Here is a 21,093-nt window from a genome sequence, read left to right on the forward strand (position 1 = left end):
CCATCACAGGCATATACCACATTTCACTTTCGAATTTCTATTAAGAATGAAAACCTAAGGGGCACCTGGGTGACTCAATCGGTTAAGCATTTGACTTTTGGGTTTGGCTTAGGTCATGATCTCAGGGTCCTGGGATCAGGCCAGGCCCCCAGTCAGGCTCCGCACTTAGCAGAGAGTCTCCTTGAGGATTCTCTCTCCCTCTCCCTCTGCCCCTCCCTCTGCTCACAAGTGCTCTCTCTTTCTCAAATAAATAAATAAATCTTTAAGAAGAAAACCTAAGTTTCTTGTAATTTCTTGTCACTGCATAAATGTCTTATTGAAGAGATTTCCAAATGATCTTCACTTTCTGGTATTCATGCCCTTGTATAATCTGATTCCACATTGTATCAGGGTTAGAACCATAGCCTGCGAATTCCCAGTCTAGGTCATAAAGTACATTTCTGCTTCCACCTTGTTTTCTTGGATCATTTGCTCTATGTAAACTCAACTATTGTGTTATGAGGACACTCTAGCAGCCATATGACTGCAGCATCTTAGAAGTGGATCCTACAACCCAAGTTAAACATTTGGATGATTAGAGCCCCAGCCATCTGGACTACAATTTCATGAAAGACCCTGAGCCAAACTACCCAGCTAAGCCACTCCTGAGCTGTTTGGTTTGTTGGGTTTTTTGTTGTTGTTGTTGTTTGTTTTTTGATTGAAGGAGAGTTGATATATTAGTGTCAAGTGTACTTCATAGTGATTTGATATTTTTATACAGTATGAAATGATTCCCTCAATAAATTGTAGTTACTATCTGCCACCATACAGTTATTTTAATATTATTTATTATATTACCTATGCTGTATATTATATCCTCTGACTTTATAACTAGAAGTTTGTACCTCTCGATCCCTTTCATCTATTTCAGTCCCCACAACCCCTCCCTCTTCTGATGACAGTATGGTTCCTGTACCTATGAGTCTGTTTCTATTTTGTTTTTCCACATAGAAGTGAAATCATATAGCATTTGTCTTTCTCTGTCTAACCTAATACCCTCTAGGTCCATCTATGTTGTCATACACGTCAAGATTTTCATTCTTTTTTATGCCTAAGTAATATTCAGTTGTGTGTGTGTATACACATCTTTATCCATTCATCTGTTGACATTTAAGTTGCTTCCATATCTTGGCTATTGTTACAATGAACATAGGGGTGCATATATCTCTTCAAATTGGTGTTCTTGTTTTCGTCAGAGAAGTATCCACACATGGAATCGCTGGATCTTTTGGTGGGTTTTAATTTTTTGAGAAACCTCCATGCCATTTTCCAGAGTGGCTGCACCAATTTATATTCCCAGTAGTGTACAAGGCTTCCCTTTTCTCCACCTCCTAGCCAATACTTGTTATTTTGTCTTTTTGATAATAACCCAGGCTAACCAGTGTCAGGTACTAATTGATTTGCATTTCCCTGGCAATTAGTGATGTTGAGCACCTTTTCATGTGGCTGTTAGCCATCTGTATGTCTTGTTTGGGAAAATGTCTATTCAAATCATCTGCCTTTTTTTTTTTTTTAAGATTTTATTTATTTATTCATGAGAGATACAGAGAGAGACAGAGAGACACAGGCAGAGGGAGAAGCAGGCCCCATGCAGAAGCAGCCTGATGTGGGACTTGATCCCGGGACTCAAGGGTCACGCCCTGAGCCGAAGGCAGATCCCCAACCACTGAGCCACCCAGGCATCCCAATCTGCCCATTTTTAATTGGATTTTTTAAATATTATGTTGTGTGAATTCTTTATATACTTTGGATATTAACCCCTTATTGATGTATGACTTGCAAATATCTTCTCCCGTGCAGTAGGTTGCCTTTTTTGTTTTGTTAGTGGTTTCCTTCACTGTGCAAAAGCTTTTTAATTTGATGGAATCCCATTTGTTTATTTTAGTTGTTGCCCTTGCCTGAAGAGACTGGTCCAATAAAATATTAAGATTGATGTCAAAGAGCTTACTGGCTTTGTTTTCTTCCAGGAGTTTTATGGTTTCAGATCTTACATTCATGTCTTTAATCCATTTGAATTTATTTTTGTATATGGCATAAGATAATGGTCCACTTTCATTCTTTTGCATATAGTTGTCTAATTTTCCCAACACCATGTATTGAAGAGACTTGTCTTTTCCCCATTGTGTATTCTTTCCTCCTTGGTCATAGATTAATTGACCATATATGCCAGTACCATACTATTTTGATTAGCATAACTTTGGATTATACTTTGAAATCCAGAAGTGTGATGCCTTCAGAGTTGTTCTTCTTTCTCAAGATTGCTTTGGCTATTCCAGGTCTTTGTGGTTCCATACAAATTTTAAGATTGTTCTATTTCTGTGAAAAAAAACATTGGAATTTTGATGAGCACTGACAATCTATAGATTGCTTTGGATACTATGGACATTTTAACTATTAATTCTTCCAGCCCATGATCATGGAATATCTTTCCATTTATGTCTTTCATCAATGTTTATAGTACTTGGTTTTCAAGTCTTGCACTTTTGTCAAATTTATTCCTAGGTATTTTATTCTTTTTGATGCAATTATAAATAGGATTATTTTCTTAATTTTTGATATCTCATTATTAGTGTATAGCAATGGAACTGATTTCTATATGTTACTGATTATTGACTCACAGAAACTATGAGATAATAAATATTGTTTTAAGTCACTCCGTTTTGGGTAATTTGTTACATAGCAATAGAAAACTAACAGACTGTGTGTGATAAGAGTTTCTCTAGGATGTACACAGGTTAGGTAATATGAACACTTTCCATGCTATGGCCCTACTGCTCTCCAAATGATTATACCAGTTTACATACCTACCAGTAGTGAAAGAGGATTCTTTTTCCCTACATTCCAATCAGTGTTCAATATTTATTTGTATTATTTTCACTAGCAATTTATTACAGATTTTGAATTTGAATACCATGTTTTGAAAAGTATCAAGCAGTCTAATCATATTAGCTGCTTCAAGTCTGATGTGCATGTTCATAGTTTTGTTTTTAACGTAAATGTCATATCTAACCCTATCTGCTTTCTAGGGTCTGTAAAAACTGCACCAAATTTTATTTTCAGCTGGTGATATTCAGATGAAACATTTGCTCTAGTTAGCTGAGAAAGCTGATCTTGCTAAAGAAAAGCCTGAATAGAAAAGGTGAATAGAAAATATTGAGAGTTCTTAGGTATTGCTAGGACTTGTATAGATTCATGAGTTACTATAGCAAAAGTAGTGCTTGGAAGTATGGTGGGTAAGGAGTTGGCTAAATGCAGAGTTAGAGGAAAAGGTAATTTGGATCCTCTGGACCTTCATTGGAAGAGCATTTTGCACCTTAGCATTTACATCAAGGGGGTAGAGAGGGGCAACTGGGTGGCTCAGTCGGTCGGTTAGTGGCCGACTCTTGATTTCAGCTCAGATCAAGAGCACAGGGTCGTGAGACTGAGCCCTGAGTCAGGCTCTGCACTCAGTGGAGAGTCTCCCTGAGATTCTCTCTCTCCCTCTGCCCGCCCCAATGCACACACACACACACACACACTCTCTCTCTCTCTAATGGATAAATCTTAAAAAAAAAAAAAAAAAGAGGCAGTAGCAAAATTAATATCTGAGATCGTTTGTATTTTACCTTGACCATACACTTGAAAATCATTTGAGTTGTTCTCATTGGATAACTAAAAGTGTTGTGGAGTATACTAGAAGTTGTAGATCACTCATTCTTTAACTTTTTAAAAAAAATATATTTATTTATTTGAGAGAGTGCCCGAGGGAGCAGGGGGAGGGGCAGAGGGAGAGAGAACCCTTAAGCAGACTCCCTGCTGGGCAAGGAGCCTGACAGGGCTCAATCCCAGGACCCTGAGATCATGATCTGAGCTGAAATCAAGGGTCAGCATCTTAACTGACTGAGCCACCCAGGTGCCCTCATTCTTGAATTTTTTTAAAAAAAATTAATTTTTTAAGTAAAAAAAAATTAAATTAAGTATCAAGTTCGATACCTAAGGGTATTCTTATTCTCCCTGAACAGACTCCTTACCGTGTCTTTAATAAAAAAAAACAGCCCTAATAATCATGGTCGTAGATATCAAAGAATATGGTGAATCTTGAGGGAGAACCCAGTAGTGAATGACAAAGGCTTAAGGCTTAGAGCCAATTGGGAATCTATCTTGGGCTCTGAAGTGAAAGGAAAGCTCAGTAAGTTCCCTAGATCACCAAAGGATCATGAGATATTTACACAACAGAGGCTTGTATGGAGATAGCATAATGCCTGGAGAGGCTATATACTTATTCTAGTGATTCTTTCAATTCTCAAAATACATTTACAATTCCTTTTTAATACTGCTTTCAACATTTGTGATACACTTTTCTGAGTTCATTAGAGCAAATCTCAATTACTTATTACTTCTATTATATAGAAGTGACTTTTTAAAAAGTCAGATTCTAAAAAAAAGTTAAAAGTAAATAAAAAGATTCTATTCATTAAAAACTATAATGTGGGTGCACCTGGGTGGCTCAGTAGGTTAAGTGTCCAACTCTTGATATCCTTTCAGGTCATGATCTTGGGCACCTGAGGTCAACCCCACTGGGGCTCCGCAGTCAGCAGGGAGTCTGCTCTCCCTCTCTCTCTCTCTGCCGTCGTCCACTTGCACACATGTGCATTGTTCCTTTCTCCTCAAATAAATGGATAAATCTTTAAAAAAAAAAAAACCTATCATGTAGATCTTTATTAATATTTGTAAATTAAGTGAAAGAAGGGGGTTATACTATAGAATTATAGTAATTCTGTTAGAATATATTGAATACACTTAGTATGGGGAGAATTCTAAAGGGATGTATAAAAATGTTCACAGTAGTTTCTTCTCTGGTTGGTAGAATCTGGGAAGACTTTAACATCTTTGTCATCTTCCTTATCCATATATCATACCTTTGCAACAAATGTGCATTATTCTTATTTTAACATTTAAAAAGACCCAACCAAGTAAGGTAAATTTAGCTGGTAAAAATAACTGGTGAATACACTGAATGATGCCATTTAAGGATTAAAGATTGAGGCATAACATAGTTGAGGTGTGACTTACTTTCACATCTGTTTGCAAGTTAAATAGTTTTCTGTTGTATAGATATTTTCCAAGTGGAAGATACTTTATTTAGTAGCTGCCTTGTATCCTTATTTCCTTCCATCCATTCTTGTAGATGTTAGTTGACCATACGCTTCAGGGGAAAGTGGGCCCTTTTTTCAGCTCCAAGAGTGTAATTAATGACAATTCTTTTCCTTCTTGAAAGTATTACTTTTTTTTTTTTAAAGATTTTATTTATTTATTCATGAGAGAGAGAAGTAGAGACACAGGCAGAGGGAGAAGCAGGCTCCATGCAGGGAGCATAAGGTGGGACTCAATCCGGGGTCTCCAGGATCACGCCCTGGCTGAAGGCGGCACTAAACTGCTGAGCCACCCAGGCTGCCCTTGAAAGTGATTACTTAACAAATGGGCATGGAATACAATTCTGGGCAAGGACACATGAGAGAAAGGCTGCTGGAGGACTTCTGAAGAATTGTCCAGAGGAGAACTATTCAAAATGGGCATCAATGTTTGTCATACTTTCTTCTTATGTAATAAAAAACCATGAATCTGAAACCAAAAATTCGGGTTTGTTATTTTTCAGAAATGCATTTAACATTTAACATCTTGAATTCTCTTAAAGAGTTTTAATAATAATAAAGAATTTGAGAAAATGAGAGAAATAAGAAAGAAATTTAAGTTAAATTATGAGTAGTCAGGATTTAAGAATCCATAAACAAGAAAACTACTTCTGGTACCAAAGAGGAAGAAAAGGCCAAAGCATACACCCCCAACACATCCCTGAGTATTTCCCAAGCTTATCCCTTGGCTGGCCCAAGTTTCAAGCCTATTTAGAAGTCATTCCTAGGCCTCCTGTTCTAATCACTCCAGTGCCTATCATCTCTCTTTTGATCTCTTGTCTATTCTCAGTCATATATTTTAGTAATCAATGACTGACTGATTCACGCCCATTCTGTTCCCATTGCAATTGTATTTTGAGAGCATGTATTGCTAACTATGTAATTGAAAAGCTATTCTTTTTTTTTTTTTTTTTTAATGATAGTCACAGAGAGAGAGAGAGAGAGAGAGAGAGAGAGAGAGGCAGAGACACAGGCAGAGGGAGAAGCAGGCTCCATGCACCGGGAGCCTGACGTGGGACTCGATCCCGGGTCTCCAGGATTGCGCCCTGGGCCAAAGGCAGGCGCTAAACCGCTGCACCACCCAGGGATCCCCTTGAAAAGCTATTCTTGGGCAGCCCAGGTGGCTCAGCAGTTTGTTGCCTTGAGCCCAGGGTGTGATCCTGGGGTCCCAGGATCGAGTTCCACATCGGGCTCCCCACAGATAGCCTGCTTCTCCCTCTGCCTGTCTCTGCCTCTCTCTCTCTCTCTCTCTGTGTCTCTCATGAATAAATAAATAAAACCTTTTAAAAAAACTGTTCTTTATATCATTTTAAATGGCTTTATATTCTGTAAGTGGCACTATTACAAAAAAATGATTGGAAATTAAAGATAAAATAGGATTAATTATTGACCACAGTTACATAATTAAAGCAAAGAATGCATAAAATACAAATCTTTAAGATTCTAAGTTAAAGTTCCAACTATTTGACACTCTGTGAAATGAGATAACCAGTTCACTAAGGTGACCAAAGATTTCTACAAATTCTTACAATGTTTCTTTAGTATATTGGCAAGATATTTTAATTAACATCTCCTAAATCACAAATCCATAGACTAGAGACAAGTTTACAAAAAGACTTTCCTCTCTGAACTTGCCTTTCTCTGAAACTAACCATACTGGTCTCAAGATCTCTGTGCTAAACAACTGGCATGTGTAGGCAGGGAGTTGCTTTTACATAATTTACTTAAAGAATATTGTAACCGATTTGCCCATCAAATTGGTGAAGATTAAATATTACTCAAGTCTGTCAAGAAGGTGGAGAGACAGGCACAACCATATGTTGCTGAGAGTATAAACCATACAACCCCTCTGAAAAGCAACATGACAATATTTATTAGGAATCTTTATACCCTTATGCCCAGTAATTCCATTTCTGTTTGACAATTTCCTTAGTAAGTGTTCATGACTGTGGATACAGATTTATATACAAAGTCATCTGATCCAGTATTATTTACAATAAGCACCAAAAATACTGAAACAACCGTTCAGCAACAGGGGAAATATTAAATAAATTGTGGTATGTATTGTGGACTCTTAGGCAGAAAAATAATGAAGCTACTAGGGAAATTTTAGATATGGGAAATAGGATATACGTTTGAGTTTTAAAGGCAGTTTCCAGGACTTTCTGTAAAATTACTGATATTTTTATGAGTAAAAGACTGAAAGAAAATATTACCTCTGAATGGGCTTTTTCTTTTTTTGAAGTATAGTTGACATACACATTAGTTCCAGGTGTACACACAGTGATTCAACATTTATATATATCTTGAAGTGATCATCATGATAAATCTAGTTGCCATCTATCATGTCCAAATTTGTCACATATTTTAACTATATTCTCTATGCTGTACATTGTCTCCTCTGTCTTACTTACTTTAATATCCGTCCCCTATTTTGCCCATCCCTCACCTTTGGTGACCCCCAGCTTGTTTTCTGTACTTATTAGTTGGTTTATGTTGTGTTTTTTAGATTCCACAGGTAAGTGAAATCATACAGTATTTGTCTTTCTCTGACTTCTTTCACTTAGCATAATAACCTCTGAGGGGGTTATCTTTGAGTGATGCAATTATTAGATATCTCTTTTATGTGTATCTTCTATATTTCCAACAAAGAGCTCTATTATTTATACAGCCACAAAATTTTTTCTAGAAAAACATTGTTTTGGCAATATTTGGCATGTTATTAGGTGTTCCAAATCTCAATCATGATATACTCCTTAACTTAAAAATCACAGTAGCATCTCAAATCATGAATTTTGATCTCCCCTTTCGTCTTTTTCATTACAAATAATTTCCAGTGATCTCAATTTCATCTTTAAATGTGAGCATTGTAGGTCATTACTCTTCAAATATATGACTTTGGTTCTTTTTTTTTTCTAATGTTTCCTCATTAAATTCTAAAGTTGCATGGATTAAAAAGCTATCGCCTGATGGCTGATTTTATAAAACAATTCTTAAAGGAAAAGACTGGATTATAGAATACTACCCTTATCATATAACTGCAAACTGGATATGCTCTTAACTTATTTTTAAAGATCTTATTTATTTATTCATGAGAGACACACAGAGAGAGGCAGAGACACAGGCAGAAAGAGAAGCAGGAGAGGCAGAGACACAGGCAGAGGGAGAAGCAGGCTTCCTGCAGGGAGCCCGACGTGGGACTTGATTCCGCCACCCCAGGATCAGGCCCTGGGCTGAAGGCGGCGCTAAACCGCAGAGCCACCCCGGCCTGCTCTGCTCCTAATTTAAAAATCAAGTCTGGTCAACAGAAAGCAAAATGATTCCCTTAAAAGCGACATTTGGTGCTATTACTTCAATGACTCCCCGGAAGAAAAGCACCAGTTAGGTTCCAACAGGGTCTTATAACTCTTCAGTACTTACTGATCTTCTTAAGGAGCAGAGTCTCCGTACTACGCAATAGCAATAGCTACTGTGGGCTCCGCGGAGGACTGGAGAAGGACGGTTCGGGAGGCAGCATGTGTTCTGAAACAAGAAGGGGTCTTGTGCATGCTGCTTAGTTGTAGTTTGAAACCGATCTAAGCTCAGGACTGTAGTAGTGTATTTACAATCTGCCCACAGGGTCACTGCAGGAAATTATTTTTGTTTTGACTGATGTTACTATAAATAAGTCCTAATACATAGCAAAATCCTTTTTTAAATGAAATCCTTTTTATTTGGCCAAACTGTATCGACTTTTTTAAAATCAAGTTTTTACTTTTTACTTTATTTATGATAGTCACAGAGAGAGAAAGAGAGAGAGGCAGAGACATAGGCAGAGGGAGAAGCAGGCTCCATGCACCGGGAGCCCGACGTGGGATTCGATCCCGGGTCTGCAGGCGCCAAACCGCTGCGCCACCCAGGGATCCCTAAGTCAAGTTTTTAGATTTGCCAATAAATATAACAACTAGGAAAATCATCGGCAGCTTTCAAACTTTCAACAGCTGACTGTATTCCTTAAATATTAAATAGTCTTAGAATCTTCACAAAATTTTTAAATAAGAGCCACCTGTATCTTTGATTTCCATCTGAACGTAGCCCTACGGCGTCATGCACTTCCCCTGCGCGTGCGCTCAGTTCACAAGTGTTAGCAATGCTTACGAACTTTTTGCTGCACGTGTTTTTAATCTCAAAGGGACCGGAGGATGACTTTGTGGCCACTTACGGCACCAAGGTCTACCCGCGAGCCTGGAGACACACCGGAAGGTGGGAGGACACGCGCAGTAGGTTCGGGCGCTACCGGCGTCCGCAGGGACCCAGGACGCGCAGGGCCGGGGCTCCGGGCGGGCGGGCGGCCGCAAGCCTGCGCGCCGAGGCACCGGCCGCTGCGGAGCAACCACGGAGGGCGGGGACAGGAACACGGGGGCGCAATACCGGAGCAGGGGACTCAAACACCCGGAGCTGCAAGCCCCGCACAGCCGCCACCACGCCACCTTTGAGCCTCGGGACTCCAGCTCCCCCACCCGGGATCCCGCCAACACAGGCCCCTCCCGAAGCTCAGCTCGCGGGCCGCACGCATGCGCCGTGGCGCGGCGCGCGCTCGGGGCGGGGCCTGGCCCCTCCCTTCCGGTTTCCCCGGCAGCGGCCCGGCCCCGCACCTGCGCGTCACGTGACCCCGCGCGCCCGGCGTCTTCCAGGGGGACCGGGTGCGGCCGGCGGCCCGCGGGGCGGCGGCGGCAGGTGGGTGAGCGCCGCGGGGTCGGCGAGGAGCCTCCGCGCCCGGGCTGTCTGAGCCTGTGCCGCTTGCTCGCTGCCGGCTTCCAAGCGCGCGACGGGGGCCGGCGAGGCCCGGGGGAGCGGGACGCGGCGGGGCGACGGGGGCGGGAGCCCGGGCGAGGGGCCGGGCGGGGGGCGAGGCGGGCCCGGCGGGGCCTGCGGGGCGGGGGGCCGGGCGGGGGCCTGCAGGGGGCCGGAACGGGGCGGGGGGCGGGGCCTGCGGGGCCGGGTCGGAGGCCGCCGTCCCGGGAAGGCGGGGCTCGGGTCGGCTGGTCGTCCAGTCGGCTGCCCCTTTGGTCCCTACGTGTGGGGCGTCATCGCGGGGCTTCGTTTGGGGGAGACTTGGGGCACACTCGGGCCGGCCGGGCGTCGGGCGGGGCGCGCGTGGGCGCTGCGGGGAGCCCCGCACGGCCTGGTCCCGGTGCAGCGGCACAGCTGACCCCGCCCCAAGGACGTTCCGCGGTTTCTGTTTTGTGTTGTTGTTGTTGACGTTATTGGACTTGATGTTTTGGGGGAAAAAGAGGCTAAAGATTTGGGATACAACAAATATTGGAAAAGAGCTGCCCCATCTGTGTAGCGTTCTGCAGAGATGTAAGCTGTAACGAAGGGTTTGGATTTTAATCTGAATTTGTAAATTTGTTCTCAAGTGCAGTCTGGCTACATTCATTTTTTTTGCCACTCTGTCTCTTTGGTTTCCTTGATCTATTAAGTTGCTTCTTCACCTCAAATCTTTTATATCATTTTATTCTTTTTTTAAACAAGGTGGCAGACCACGGCAGAGCTTCCAGCACCGCCGCTGAAATTTTGAATGAAACCGTTTCTTAGACTTTCTGAGGGAACCACGCAGCCCATGCACCTTAGAGGCGGAGCCGAATGTGGCCCTGGCTCCGTCCGTAGAAGGAACGGCTGAGCCAGTTTGTTGAGAGTGGAAAATCTTTTTGAGTTGAGATGAGCAGATCTGGAATGAGGCATTTTTGAGAAGTGATTAGTTAAGAGAGAGGCTTCAGAGGTGAAATAAATACCCGATGTTTTGGATGTTCAGCGTCAAATCAGTTGGAAGTTACTTGACAAGATTCTTTCTCAGGAACTAATGGAACGTGATTGGCGTGTCACTTGTGACTGTGATCGTTATTAGAGTTTATAGTCTTATCGGTGTTTTCGCTCCAAAATTTCTTATCTTGGGAGCAATAGTTCTCTAGGAATGTAGGAGCTTCACTGAGCAAATTCTTAAGTTGATTTTGACTCTTTCGTATGGATTTGAGTTGCATTTATTTGATTCTAAGGATGAAGTAACCTTTATTTAAAAATTGCAGGACATTTTGCCTCAAATAAAGAACATGGTGAAACTAATTCACACATTGGCGGATCACGGAGATGATGTCAACTGCTGTGCGTTCTCCTCTTCCCTCTTGGCTACTTGCTCTTTGGACAAAACAATTCGCCTGTACTCCCTAAGTGACTTCACTGAGCTGCCCCACTCGCCACTGAAGTTTCACACCTATGCTGTCCACTGCTGCTGTTTCTCCCCCTCGGGACACGTTCTGGCTTCCTGTTCAACAGATGGTACCACTGTCCTATGGAATACTCAGAATGGAGAGACGTTGGCAGTGATGGAACAGCCCACTGGTAGCCCCGTGAGGGTTTGCCAGTTCTCCCCAGACTCCACTTGTTTGGTATCAGGGGCAGCTGATGGCACAGTTGTTTTATGGAACGCTCAGTCCTACAAGTTATATAGGTATGGATACTTACACCCTTTCTGTTCTTAATCCTATTAAGAAGTGTGCAAAAATAAAAATAGAATACTTTGATGACATTAAGAAGCAGATAATTTTCAGACATCACAGGGAAAGACATTTGACCTGTCTTCTGAAAAATCATAAAAACAGATGTTTTAAATGGTTCTTACAGTAGATTTGCTTGGCTCTGAGAGTTTTAAATTTCCAGTCTTTCTCTTGTAAAATAAGGGTTAATCTTGTTAGACTTTTATGGATTTTTTACTTTAAGAGCGAGACAAAGAAAACAATCTTTTGAAAAAGATCCAGTAATTTTAGACTTTGTTTTTGTCACTCATGACTCAAGTGTTCTCAGTAACAGAGTAATGGTAAGTAAGTCTCACCTAAGAAACACAACTGTTTCCTGATGAGGATTCTTGCTGGGTGAATGATCAACCCCAGAAGAAAGACCCTTGTGATTAGTGTGGTGTTGTGTTTTCATGTAAAAAGAACAAAAACCAGGGGCACCTGGGTAGCTCAGTGATTGAACATCTGCCTTTGGCCCAGGCTATGATCCCGGGATCCTGGGTTCGAGTCCCAAGTCGGGCTCCCTGCACGAAGCCTGCTTCCCCCTCGGCCTCGGTCTCTGCCTCTCTGTGTCTCTCATGAATAAATAAATAAAATCTTAAAAAATAAACTAATTTAAAAAATCTGAAAAACTCCTTTTAGATGAAAATACATCAATTGATTTTTATTGGTAATGTTCTCTTGGAACTTGCCAACATGAAAGTTATGTACTTTTATGTATATTGTAGTGAACTATGTATAGCATAAAGTTTACCATTTTTAAGTTACAGTCTGGTGACCTTAAGTAACTAAGAGCCATAAACTTTTAAATGTGACCAAGTAAAAAAGCCTAATATACTTTCTCCTGTCCCTGCATCATTCAGAGCACATGCCAGCTGGTAAACAACTGTGCTTATTAGATTTAGGTCTGTGGCTTGAAGGAGGCAGTGTGTTTTAAGTGGCATTATTGAACAGTTTAAAGAGCTCAGAAGGAATGAGGTATCTTTCAAGTTTTTTTTTTTATATGAATGAAATATATCTGTCAACTAAGAAATATTCTTTTTCACTTACCAGGTGATGAATTCTCTCTCTACCATTACTTCCCTAATGTATGCTGTAAAAAGTTGCCACTGCAGTAGATTTAAGTACTGGATGGGACACTGCAGTGATTGCTAGACTTTTAGCAGTTTCTTTTTCCTAGTTGAGAGAATTAAAATCAATATTGTCAGCACATTGCTTCCTTATCTTCCCAAGATAATTTAAAAAACTTGTTCACAGCATTTTCTTTTCATAAGAATTTATATTTATTTATGTTTAATATTTGAAGATTATGCTTCTAGGTAATTTTATTTATGTTTTTAAGATTTTATTATTTGACCGATATAGAGAGAACACAAGCAGGGGGAGTGGGGAGGGAGGAGCAGGCTTCCAACTGAGCAGGGAGCCCAACCAGGACTTAATCCCAGACCCAGGATCATGACCTGAGTCGAAGGGAGATGTTTAACCAACTGAGCTACCCTACCGACTCAACTTTTGGGTTATTTTATTTTATTTTATTTTTTAAAGATTTTATTTATTTATCCATGAGAGACACGGAGAGAGAGAGAGGCAGAGACACAGGCAGAGGGAGAAGCAGGCTCCATGCAGGGAGCCCGATGTGGGACTCAATCCCATGACCCCGGGATCACGACCTGGGCATGAAGGCAGGCCCTAAACCGCCGAGCCACCCAGGCTGCCCTGGGTGATTTTAATACAGAAGTTGAAAGTACTTTTGACCCCAATAATATGTTTTCCAGTAAAAATGGTTTTTAAAAAATGTGGGACCACAGTTGATATTTTGGTTGGCAGAGCTTTTTTGTTAAGTTTTATAGATTTTAATACGTTCATACAGAATTGCCATATGGAAAAACGTGAAGATACCTGGACTTTGGTTTGGATTTGTATAGTTTAGGCTTGAATAGGTCACTTAAAATAATGTTTAAATCCTATTTTTGGAAAAGCATATCTAAGTTTATAGCATATAATATTTTATTTCTACTGACCTTTCTAGTTCTCTGATAGCCATTTGCCTTGTTTTTACTATAGCAAGGTTCTGTTAAAAATTGTAATATAAGGTAAAATATACTCTGAAATGAAATGAAGCCCCTCCCCCCACCTTTTTGCTTTTATTTCAGATGTGGTAGTGTTAAAGATGGCTCATTGGTGGCCTGTGCGTTTTCTCCGAATGGAAATTTCTTTGTCACTGGTTCCTCGTGTGGAGATATAACAGTGTGGGATGATAAAATGAGGTGTCTACACAGTGAAAAAGCACATGATCTTGGGATTACCTGCTGTGATTTTTCTTCACAGCCAGTTTCTGGTTGGTTATTTTACTCTTTTAAGCACTAGTAGTCCCTATTTGTAATTTGTGTATGACTTTTAACTCTTTTATTCGTTTTCTTTAGTAAAATGAGAAGGCCTTTTAATTCATTTCTTTTAAGGAAGCATTCTTTTATCTTGATTAAAATGAAATCATGAAGAAATGTCACTAGGGAAAATCAGGCTCTTTAATATATGTTGGGGATGACTCAATTTTGTACAGTAGATCTGGATTCCTTGAATATGGTAATTTAGAGGACTTAACCCTGTTGAGTATGCTGTGGGTTTTAAAATATAGCATATGGCTCTCCAAAGACAAATGTGAAATTAAAAGAATTGGAAACAGAAGCTAAACTTTGTTTACCAATTTAATCTTCCAAAAGCTAAATTTATAAAATAAGATGTTTGACAACACAATTAGCTTTTAGAAAAAGAAATACAAACTCCTGAATATAGACAGACTCATGGTTTTAAATAGATAACAGTGAATTGGGGAGCTTTCCTCTATTTCAGGATGTTAGGATGGAAGTTGCTTTTGCTGCTTCCATTGTTGCGCCATCAGTGCTGTCCTATTAGCAATGTAATGTGAACTACATTTGTAAATTTAAGACTTTCTAGTAGTAGGTGAAATTAATTTTAATGATATAGTTTACCCAATATACATGTAAAATATTTCAATAATTAAGATATTTTGCTAATTTTTTTTTTGGTACTAGGTTTTTGAAATCTGGTATGTATATTATGTCACATTTAAATTTGTTCTAGCCACGTTTTAAGTGTCCAGTAGCCACGTGTGGCTAGTGCCTACCTTATTGGACAGCTCAGGTCCAGAAGGTGGGCAGAATGGTTTTGGCACTCCCCTATTTCATCCATCAGTGACTGATTAAGGTAAGGTATAAAATACCAAATCCAAAACACAAAAGTTCCTAAGTATTGGACACATTCTGTGTCCCTGCCTCCTCAAAGCTCACTTGGCCTCAGACATTCTCTTGCCACTCTGGTCTCCTTTTGTTCCTTGAATGTTTCTAAGATTTTTCCAAGGGTTTTACATATGGATTCTTCACCTGGTTCACTCTTAGTTATCCTTTAGATTTCAAGTAAAAATCACTTCAGATGAGCCTCCCCTGTGCTTACCCATATAATTGTATCCTGGTGCGCGTCAGTGCGAAAACTTCCTTTGAGGAAGCTGCATCTGTGATGTTTAGGTGGAACTCATATAAAATTGAGTTGATGATATCAATATTGGCATTAACCACAAATATTTAGGAACTTATCTAGTGTGTATATAATTATACACTGAAATTATCTCAGCATTAAAAGCTAGTGGAATATTTGTGACACCAAATATACTGATTTCCTTCCCTGATTTAATTTCTACCAAATAAAACAGATTTATGTAATTTTGGATTTATGTAATCCCAGCCTTTGCCTTGATTAAGTCAATGGGGAGGGAGGAATCTCATTATTACTCTTTGTGAATTATAGACTAAGTTTTTAAGAAGTGGGTATATCCTTTAAAAAAAAAGTTGAGAATAATTAAACATTTAATACTCATACCTTTTCTTCCTAATCTTTTACTATCAAGTGCTAGCTAGCCTCACAGACTCTAAAATTGGGTTGGAGGATGCCCCGGGCTTACTGGCTCAATATTGGCCCATGGACCCTTGATTTAGGTCCTTAGTGGAAGGTAAATGAAAAGGTATTTGGTTGTAGTAACATCAGTGGCCAGAGTTACAATCCTGTGATGTGCCTTGTTTAAAATGAATTCTTTAACCAGAATTTCATTCTGTGGTATAAGTTTAGTTAATATTACTTTTGTCTTTTTTTTTTTTTAAGATTTTATTTATTTATTCATGAGAGAGAGAGAGATGCAGAGACACAGGCAGAGGGAGAAGCAGGCTCCATGCAGGGAGCCCGATGTGGGACTCGATCCCGGGACTCCAGGATCACACCCCAGGCCGAAGGCAGGTGCTAAACCGCTGAGCCACCCAGGGATCCCCTTAATATTACTTTTGAATATGGTTTAAATGAATAGAATTAATAGATCTCAGTATAAAAAGTTGAACATTTTTTGGTTTAGATGTTTTACCAATTCTTGTGTATTTATTTTTAACAAATTTACATTTTTAGATGGAGAGCAAGGTCTTCAGTTTTTTCGATTGGCATCATGTGGTCAGGATTGCCAGATCAAAATTTGGGTTGTTTCTTTTACCCATATCTTAGGTATGTATTCAACAGGTAGTTCTCTAAAATCATTTGTGATCCAGATAAAATTTCTGTTTTAATTAATCTTTTTACTTAAGGAACTCTGGATATCTGAAAATGATTATAGAAATCTGTATTAATAAATGTTAATCAGTAATTACATACATATACATGATTTAAAAATTGGATGCTTACCGCTGATTATGACCTCAACACCATCACCACACACATTCCTGCTGACCAGAGGCAACCACTTTGCACTTCATCTGTTTGCAACTCTTGGTGGTTCTCAGTTTGCATAAATATTGTTTTACCACCATATTTTAAATTTATTCACTGCAGTGACTGGTTTTTGTTTTTGGTTTTTTTTTTTTTGACAATGCCTGGGAGCTCTTTCCTACATGTATTGCACTGTTCCTTCAGGCATCCTTCAGGCAAGAAATTTAGATTCAGAAAATAGTATTCCTTTAGGATTATTTCTTTAACAATTTCCTCCCATGTCCTCTTTGTAATAATTCTCATGAAATGAGTGTTGGACCTCCTGATTTCTTTCCCTGTGTTGCCTCCCACCCACCTCCCACCACATTTAATCTCTTTATCTTTTTTTTTCTACTGTATGAGAACACTTCTTAACTTTATCTTTTAACCTTTTGAATTTTTTATTCCATCATATTTTCAATTTCTGTAAGTTGATGTTCTCTATTTTTCTCAGTGTCCCCCTTTTATTTGATGAATGTGAAGATTATCTCAAAACTCAGAATATCAGAGGCTTTTTTTATTTTGTTGTTCCCTTCTGTTTCCTGATTATCTTTGTTTGCTTTTGAGTCTTTTTTTGTTTAGTCTGATCTTTCTCTTTCATAGGGTTACCTTCTTTGTCTGGAGATCCTTGTATTCCATTTACATTTAGAATTATGCAATAATAAGATGTTCAGAAGCTCTGTGCACGTAGTGGTTTGTTGTTGCTGACTTCCCTGTAGGACGAGGAAGTGGCTTGTTGGCCCTTACCGAAGAGGTAATAGGGGCTTAGAGAACTGCATAGGCACTGCCAAGGAACTCCCCAGAAAGCCATTAGAAATGTTCTGCTTAGAGAGAAGCATCTGACTTTTGTGAAGCATGCTATGGGTGGGATGAGGGAGGGATTGGAGGTAAACACCAAGTGTTTCATAAACAGACTTTTTTGCTAACTTCTGTATTTTCAGGTTAATATCTGTGTTCCCCAACTATTGATAGTACTAAGTCTTTTTGAGGTATTCTAGGGCAGAATAACGTTCTTCTTGGCCGCAGGCCCTCCCTTTGCACTCTGGGCTGTTACTTCCCTGTAGCACCTCATCAGTTAATTTGCTTTCTGCCTTCTCAAAATTGGCTTTAGTTTCTGGATTGCTGATGCCTCTCTTTCCATTCTCTTCATTGTTGTGCTTTTATATATATTTTTTCGCTTTTATATTTTTATTGATTCTTTCACTATCATTTTAATGGGAATTCTGAAATTATATATGGTCAGTTGGCCATCTTCAGATGCCTAAAAATATAATTTGTTACCTAATAAGCTTCAGTTAAATTACAAACCACATTTTGTTGTTTATAATTGTTGTCAAAGATTAAACAAAGCTGGACACTAAAATGATAAGGATAGATTTTTAACCAGTAATACACTATTGCAATAGGGAGAAGAGTCCAACATAAACCATACTCAACATCAGTTTATACAGAGGTGACTGGGCAATTTGAAGGGAGAATGAGGGAATAAGGAGAGAGGTATGTGGGACTTTGTAGAGTCAGGGAAGTGAAAACTTACAAAGAACAGAAAGGATGGGGGCCATGTGAAGCTCATCTGGGTTTGCTAACTGGCACTTAGTAGGGAGATTAGGCTCCTGCCCTCCTACAGGTGGGAGACAGGGGTCCTATCTTCAGATGTTGGCTGGGACGAACAAAAGTTCTATTGGCAGCCTTGTATTTTCCCAGGCTGGTCCTTTAAGGGGCCCAGGGTCATCCTAGGCATGCAGCTGTGGGCTGTCAAAAACTATGTTAGTGTAAGTCTTTATAGGCCCCAGTCAGTGCCTTAGTTCAGAAGAGGGCTCAGAAGAGTCTGGCTAGAGTTTGATAAAAGAGAAAATCTTTGTCATTATACCAGTGTCTAGAGAAGGGCCCATTATCAGGAAATAAGAATTTCTTTTTTGTGGAAATTCAGTTAGTTTATTGCCTACTAGGTTATATTTAGTCATTCTTTTAGTATGTTCAGTGACATACTGGTGAGGATCAGCATTCACTGGTCTGTCCTCTCTTTTTGCTCCTGCCAAAGTAAAATTCTTGTGAGAACCCATGAATATAGTCATATATGGGATGTTCTAAATGTGTCTTTAATAACTTTTCAAAAGTAAAGCGTTCCATGCATTGTCTGGAAAATGTGTTTTTATACTGACTCTTTGAAAAACCTACTTAACAGTTTATAAACATGCAGCTAAAGCCTTTTTTATAAAGTGCTTCACATCACTCTCATCTGATTATTTTAATTGCTTATTTGTTAGGGAGGAATAGACAGACTTACAGATCTTATACTTGAGAATATAACCTGTGATGATATTGCAAGTTTTATTGGTTTTCATTTGATTTACGACTTAACATTTTTGCTGTGTTTGATTGATTGTGCCAGTTCCTAATCTGTATATTCCGTAGTGCCTTCAGTGACCACATCTCCTCTCCCAGACAAAAAATACATGTTTTTTTTTTCTATTTGTTGAAACTTTTACCTGCTCTAATGCCCTTTTTGTTTAATTCAATGCTGTTATCTTAAGAGCCATTAACACTTCAAAAAAGTTTTTATTGGGTCTGAGAAAATGAATCCATTTTATTTATTTCCTTCTCTCCTCAGATGAACTTCTTAATAGTAATTTTTATAGTAATTCTTAGTTTGTGACTAAGATACGTTGAATTCCATCAGTTTACCTTTAAAATAGTTCTTATATTTCCAGTATTTACCAAAAGCATAAAATGGATTTTAGTGTTACCATACTTTGTAGGAGTATTATAAGATATCATTGGAATTATAAGATGTATAAATTATCATTGATTATTTTTTATTTATGGAAGAAAATATTTTCTTGATATCACATTTTAAAAATCGATCTTTGTTGAGGTATTTAGGCAATTTGATTCTTTTAAAGCATTTAGGTAATTGGTATATGAGTGTGTATATATCTGTGTGTATATAAAAATATACATTATATATATATATATACACACACATAAAAATAATAAAATGTTTTTAAAACTTTCTTTTTAAATAGGCTCCATGCCCATTGTGGAACTTAAACTTATGACCCTGAGATTAAGAGTCACATGCTCCACTGACTGAGCCAGCCAGGCGCCCTAAAATATATTTTATATTTTAAAAAATGAGATGCCAAGGTTGTCTTAATGGCTTAAAATTTTAGATGAGTCTAAAATTTTATATTTTTATGTATTTTATAGTTTAAAATTTTTTATTTTAAAAGTACTTGATCATTATAATCCCCCATCTCTGCTGAGTGCACCATTTTCTTTACCCATTACTGAATTTTTGAAACCACTTCATCACACTGCATTCCAATACCTGACTTGTGTGAAGATTTCTTTCATTTTTGTATTCTTTAGTCACTTAAAGATTATTAAATGAGTGAAGTAGTTTTGACTTAAAAATAAATTCTAAGCACAGTCAGCTTGCTAATTTTTCTTGCCTTGTTATTTGCAGGTTTTGAATTAAAATATAAAAGTACACTGAGTGGGCACTGTGCTCCTGTTCTGGCTTGTGCTTTTTCTCATAATGGGCAGATGCTAGTCTCGGGGTAAGCTATTTAGTTTAATTTCCTTAAACCATTTTGATATGAAATAGAACAGATATACAGAAAAATACATAAAACATAAGAGAATAGTTTGATAAATTGATGCAAACCTATGTAACCACTACTCAGGTCAAGAAATACAGTATCACTGGTTCTGCTTCAGAGGGCTTCACCTTCCAGATGCCCCTTTAGGGTGACAACACTTCTGGTCATATACTGTATCGCTTTTTTCTTTTTACTGATTTAAAACAAATCATACAATGTGTATTATTTTGTGTCTGGCTGCCCTTGGTCAACATGATGTTTGTGGCATTCATTCATATTAATGCATGTAACCGTGGCTTATTGATTTTCATTGCTATGCAATATTCCATTGAGTGTGTATACTATTAATCATTTTAATGTTGATGAATATATGGATTATTTTCGGCTTATTGATTTTCATTGCTATGCAATATTCCATTGAGTGTGTATACTATTAATCATTTTAATGTTGATGAATATATGGATTATTTTCATTTTGGGAGCATTACAATAATAATTTTTTTAAGATTTTATTTATTTATTCATAGAGACACAGCTAGAGACAGAGAGGCAGAGACACAGTTAGAGGGAGAAGCAGGCTCCATGCAGGGAGCCTGACGTGGGACTCGATCCCAGGTCTCCAGGATCATGCCCTGGGCTGCAGGCAGTGCTAAACCGCTGCACCACCGGGGCTGCCCTACAATAATAATTTTGTAAATCCATCTGTGTTTTCTAGTGTACCTGTTCATGCATCTTTGTAGGAAAAATACATAGGAATAGAATTTATGAGCCACAGAATAATTGTATTTTCAACTTTGGCAGGTAACATCAGATTGTTTTCCAAGTAGCCAAACATCCCTAGAGCTGTGTTATTTCACATCCTAGCTTATACTTGATACTGATATTTTTTATCTTTTTAATTATAGCCCTTCTTATGGATGTAAAGTG

The 21,093-nt window shown here is 38.9% G+C and overlaps 1 protein-coding gene and 1 long non-coding RNA gene across 10 annotated transcripts in view; one reads left to right on the top strand and one right to left on the bottom strand.

The window, feature by feature from the left end:
- Positions 1-1,539: 1,539 nt before the first annotated feature.
- On the bottom strand, positions 1,540-9,747 carry LOC140624398 (uncharacterized). Of its 2 annotated transcripts, none has more exons than XR_012023875.1 (5): positions 9,621-9,747; positions 8,631-8,732; positions 5,092-5,640; positions 4,517-4,703; positions 1,540-2,355 (listed from the first exon to the last, which is right to left on the bottom strand). It is a non-coding gene; the product is annotated as an uncharacterized lncRNA (long non-coding RNA). The 2 variants fall into 2 exon arrangements; XR_012023874.1 differs by having other exon boundaries at positions 9,412-9,747.
- WDSUB1 (WD repeat, sterile alpha motif and U-box domain containing 1) overlaps positions 9,330-21,093 on the top strand; it is a 48,646-nt gene continuing 36,882 nt past the window's right edge. The window contains exons 1-6 of one of the 8 annotated variants that reach the window (XM_072811242.1): positions 9,330-9,452; positions 11,276-11,697; positions 13,915-14,099; positions 15,935-16,066; positions 16,229-16,321; positions 20,031-20,124. In XM_072811242.1, the coding sequence (XP_072667343.1) occupies positions 11,300-11,697; positions 13,915-14,099; positions 15,935-16,066; positions 16,229-16,321; positions 20,031-20,124 (902 nt within the window). In that variant the 5' untranslated portion in view covers positions 9,330-9,452; positions 11,276-11,299. Of the gene's footprint in view, positions 9,453-9,772; positions 9,927-10,312; positions 10,554-11,275; positions 11,698-13,914; positions 14,100-15,934; positions 16,067-16,228; positions 16,322-20,030; positions 20,125-21,093 lie in introns of those variants that run through there. The other 7 variants (XM_072811244.1, XM_072811240.1, XM_072811241.1 and 4 more) reach the window with 7 other exon arrangements.

This window comes from Canis lupus, chromosome 34, assembly GCF_048164855.1.
Source record: "Canis lupus baileyi chromosome 34, mCanLup2.hap1, whole genome shotgun sequence".
NCBI lineage: Eukaryota > Metazoa > Chordata > Mammalia > Carnivora > Canidae > Canis > Canis lupus.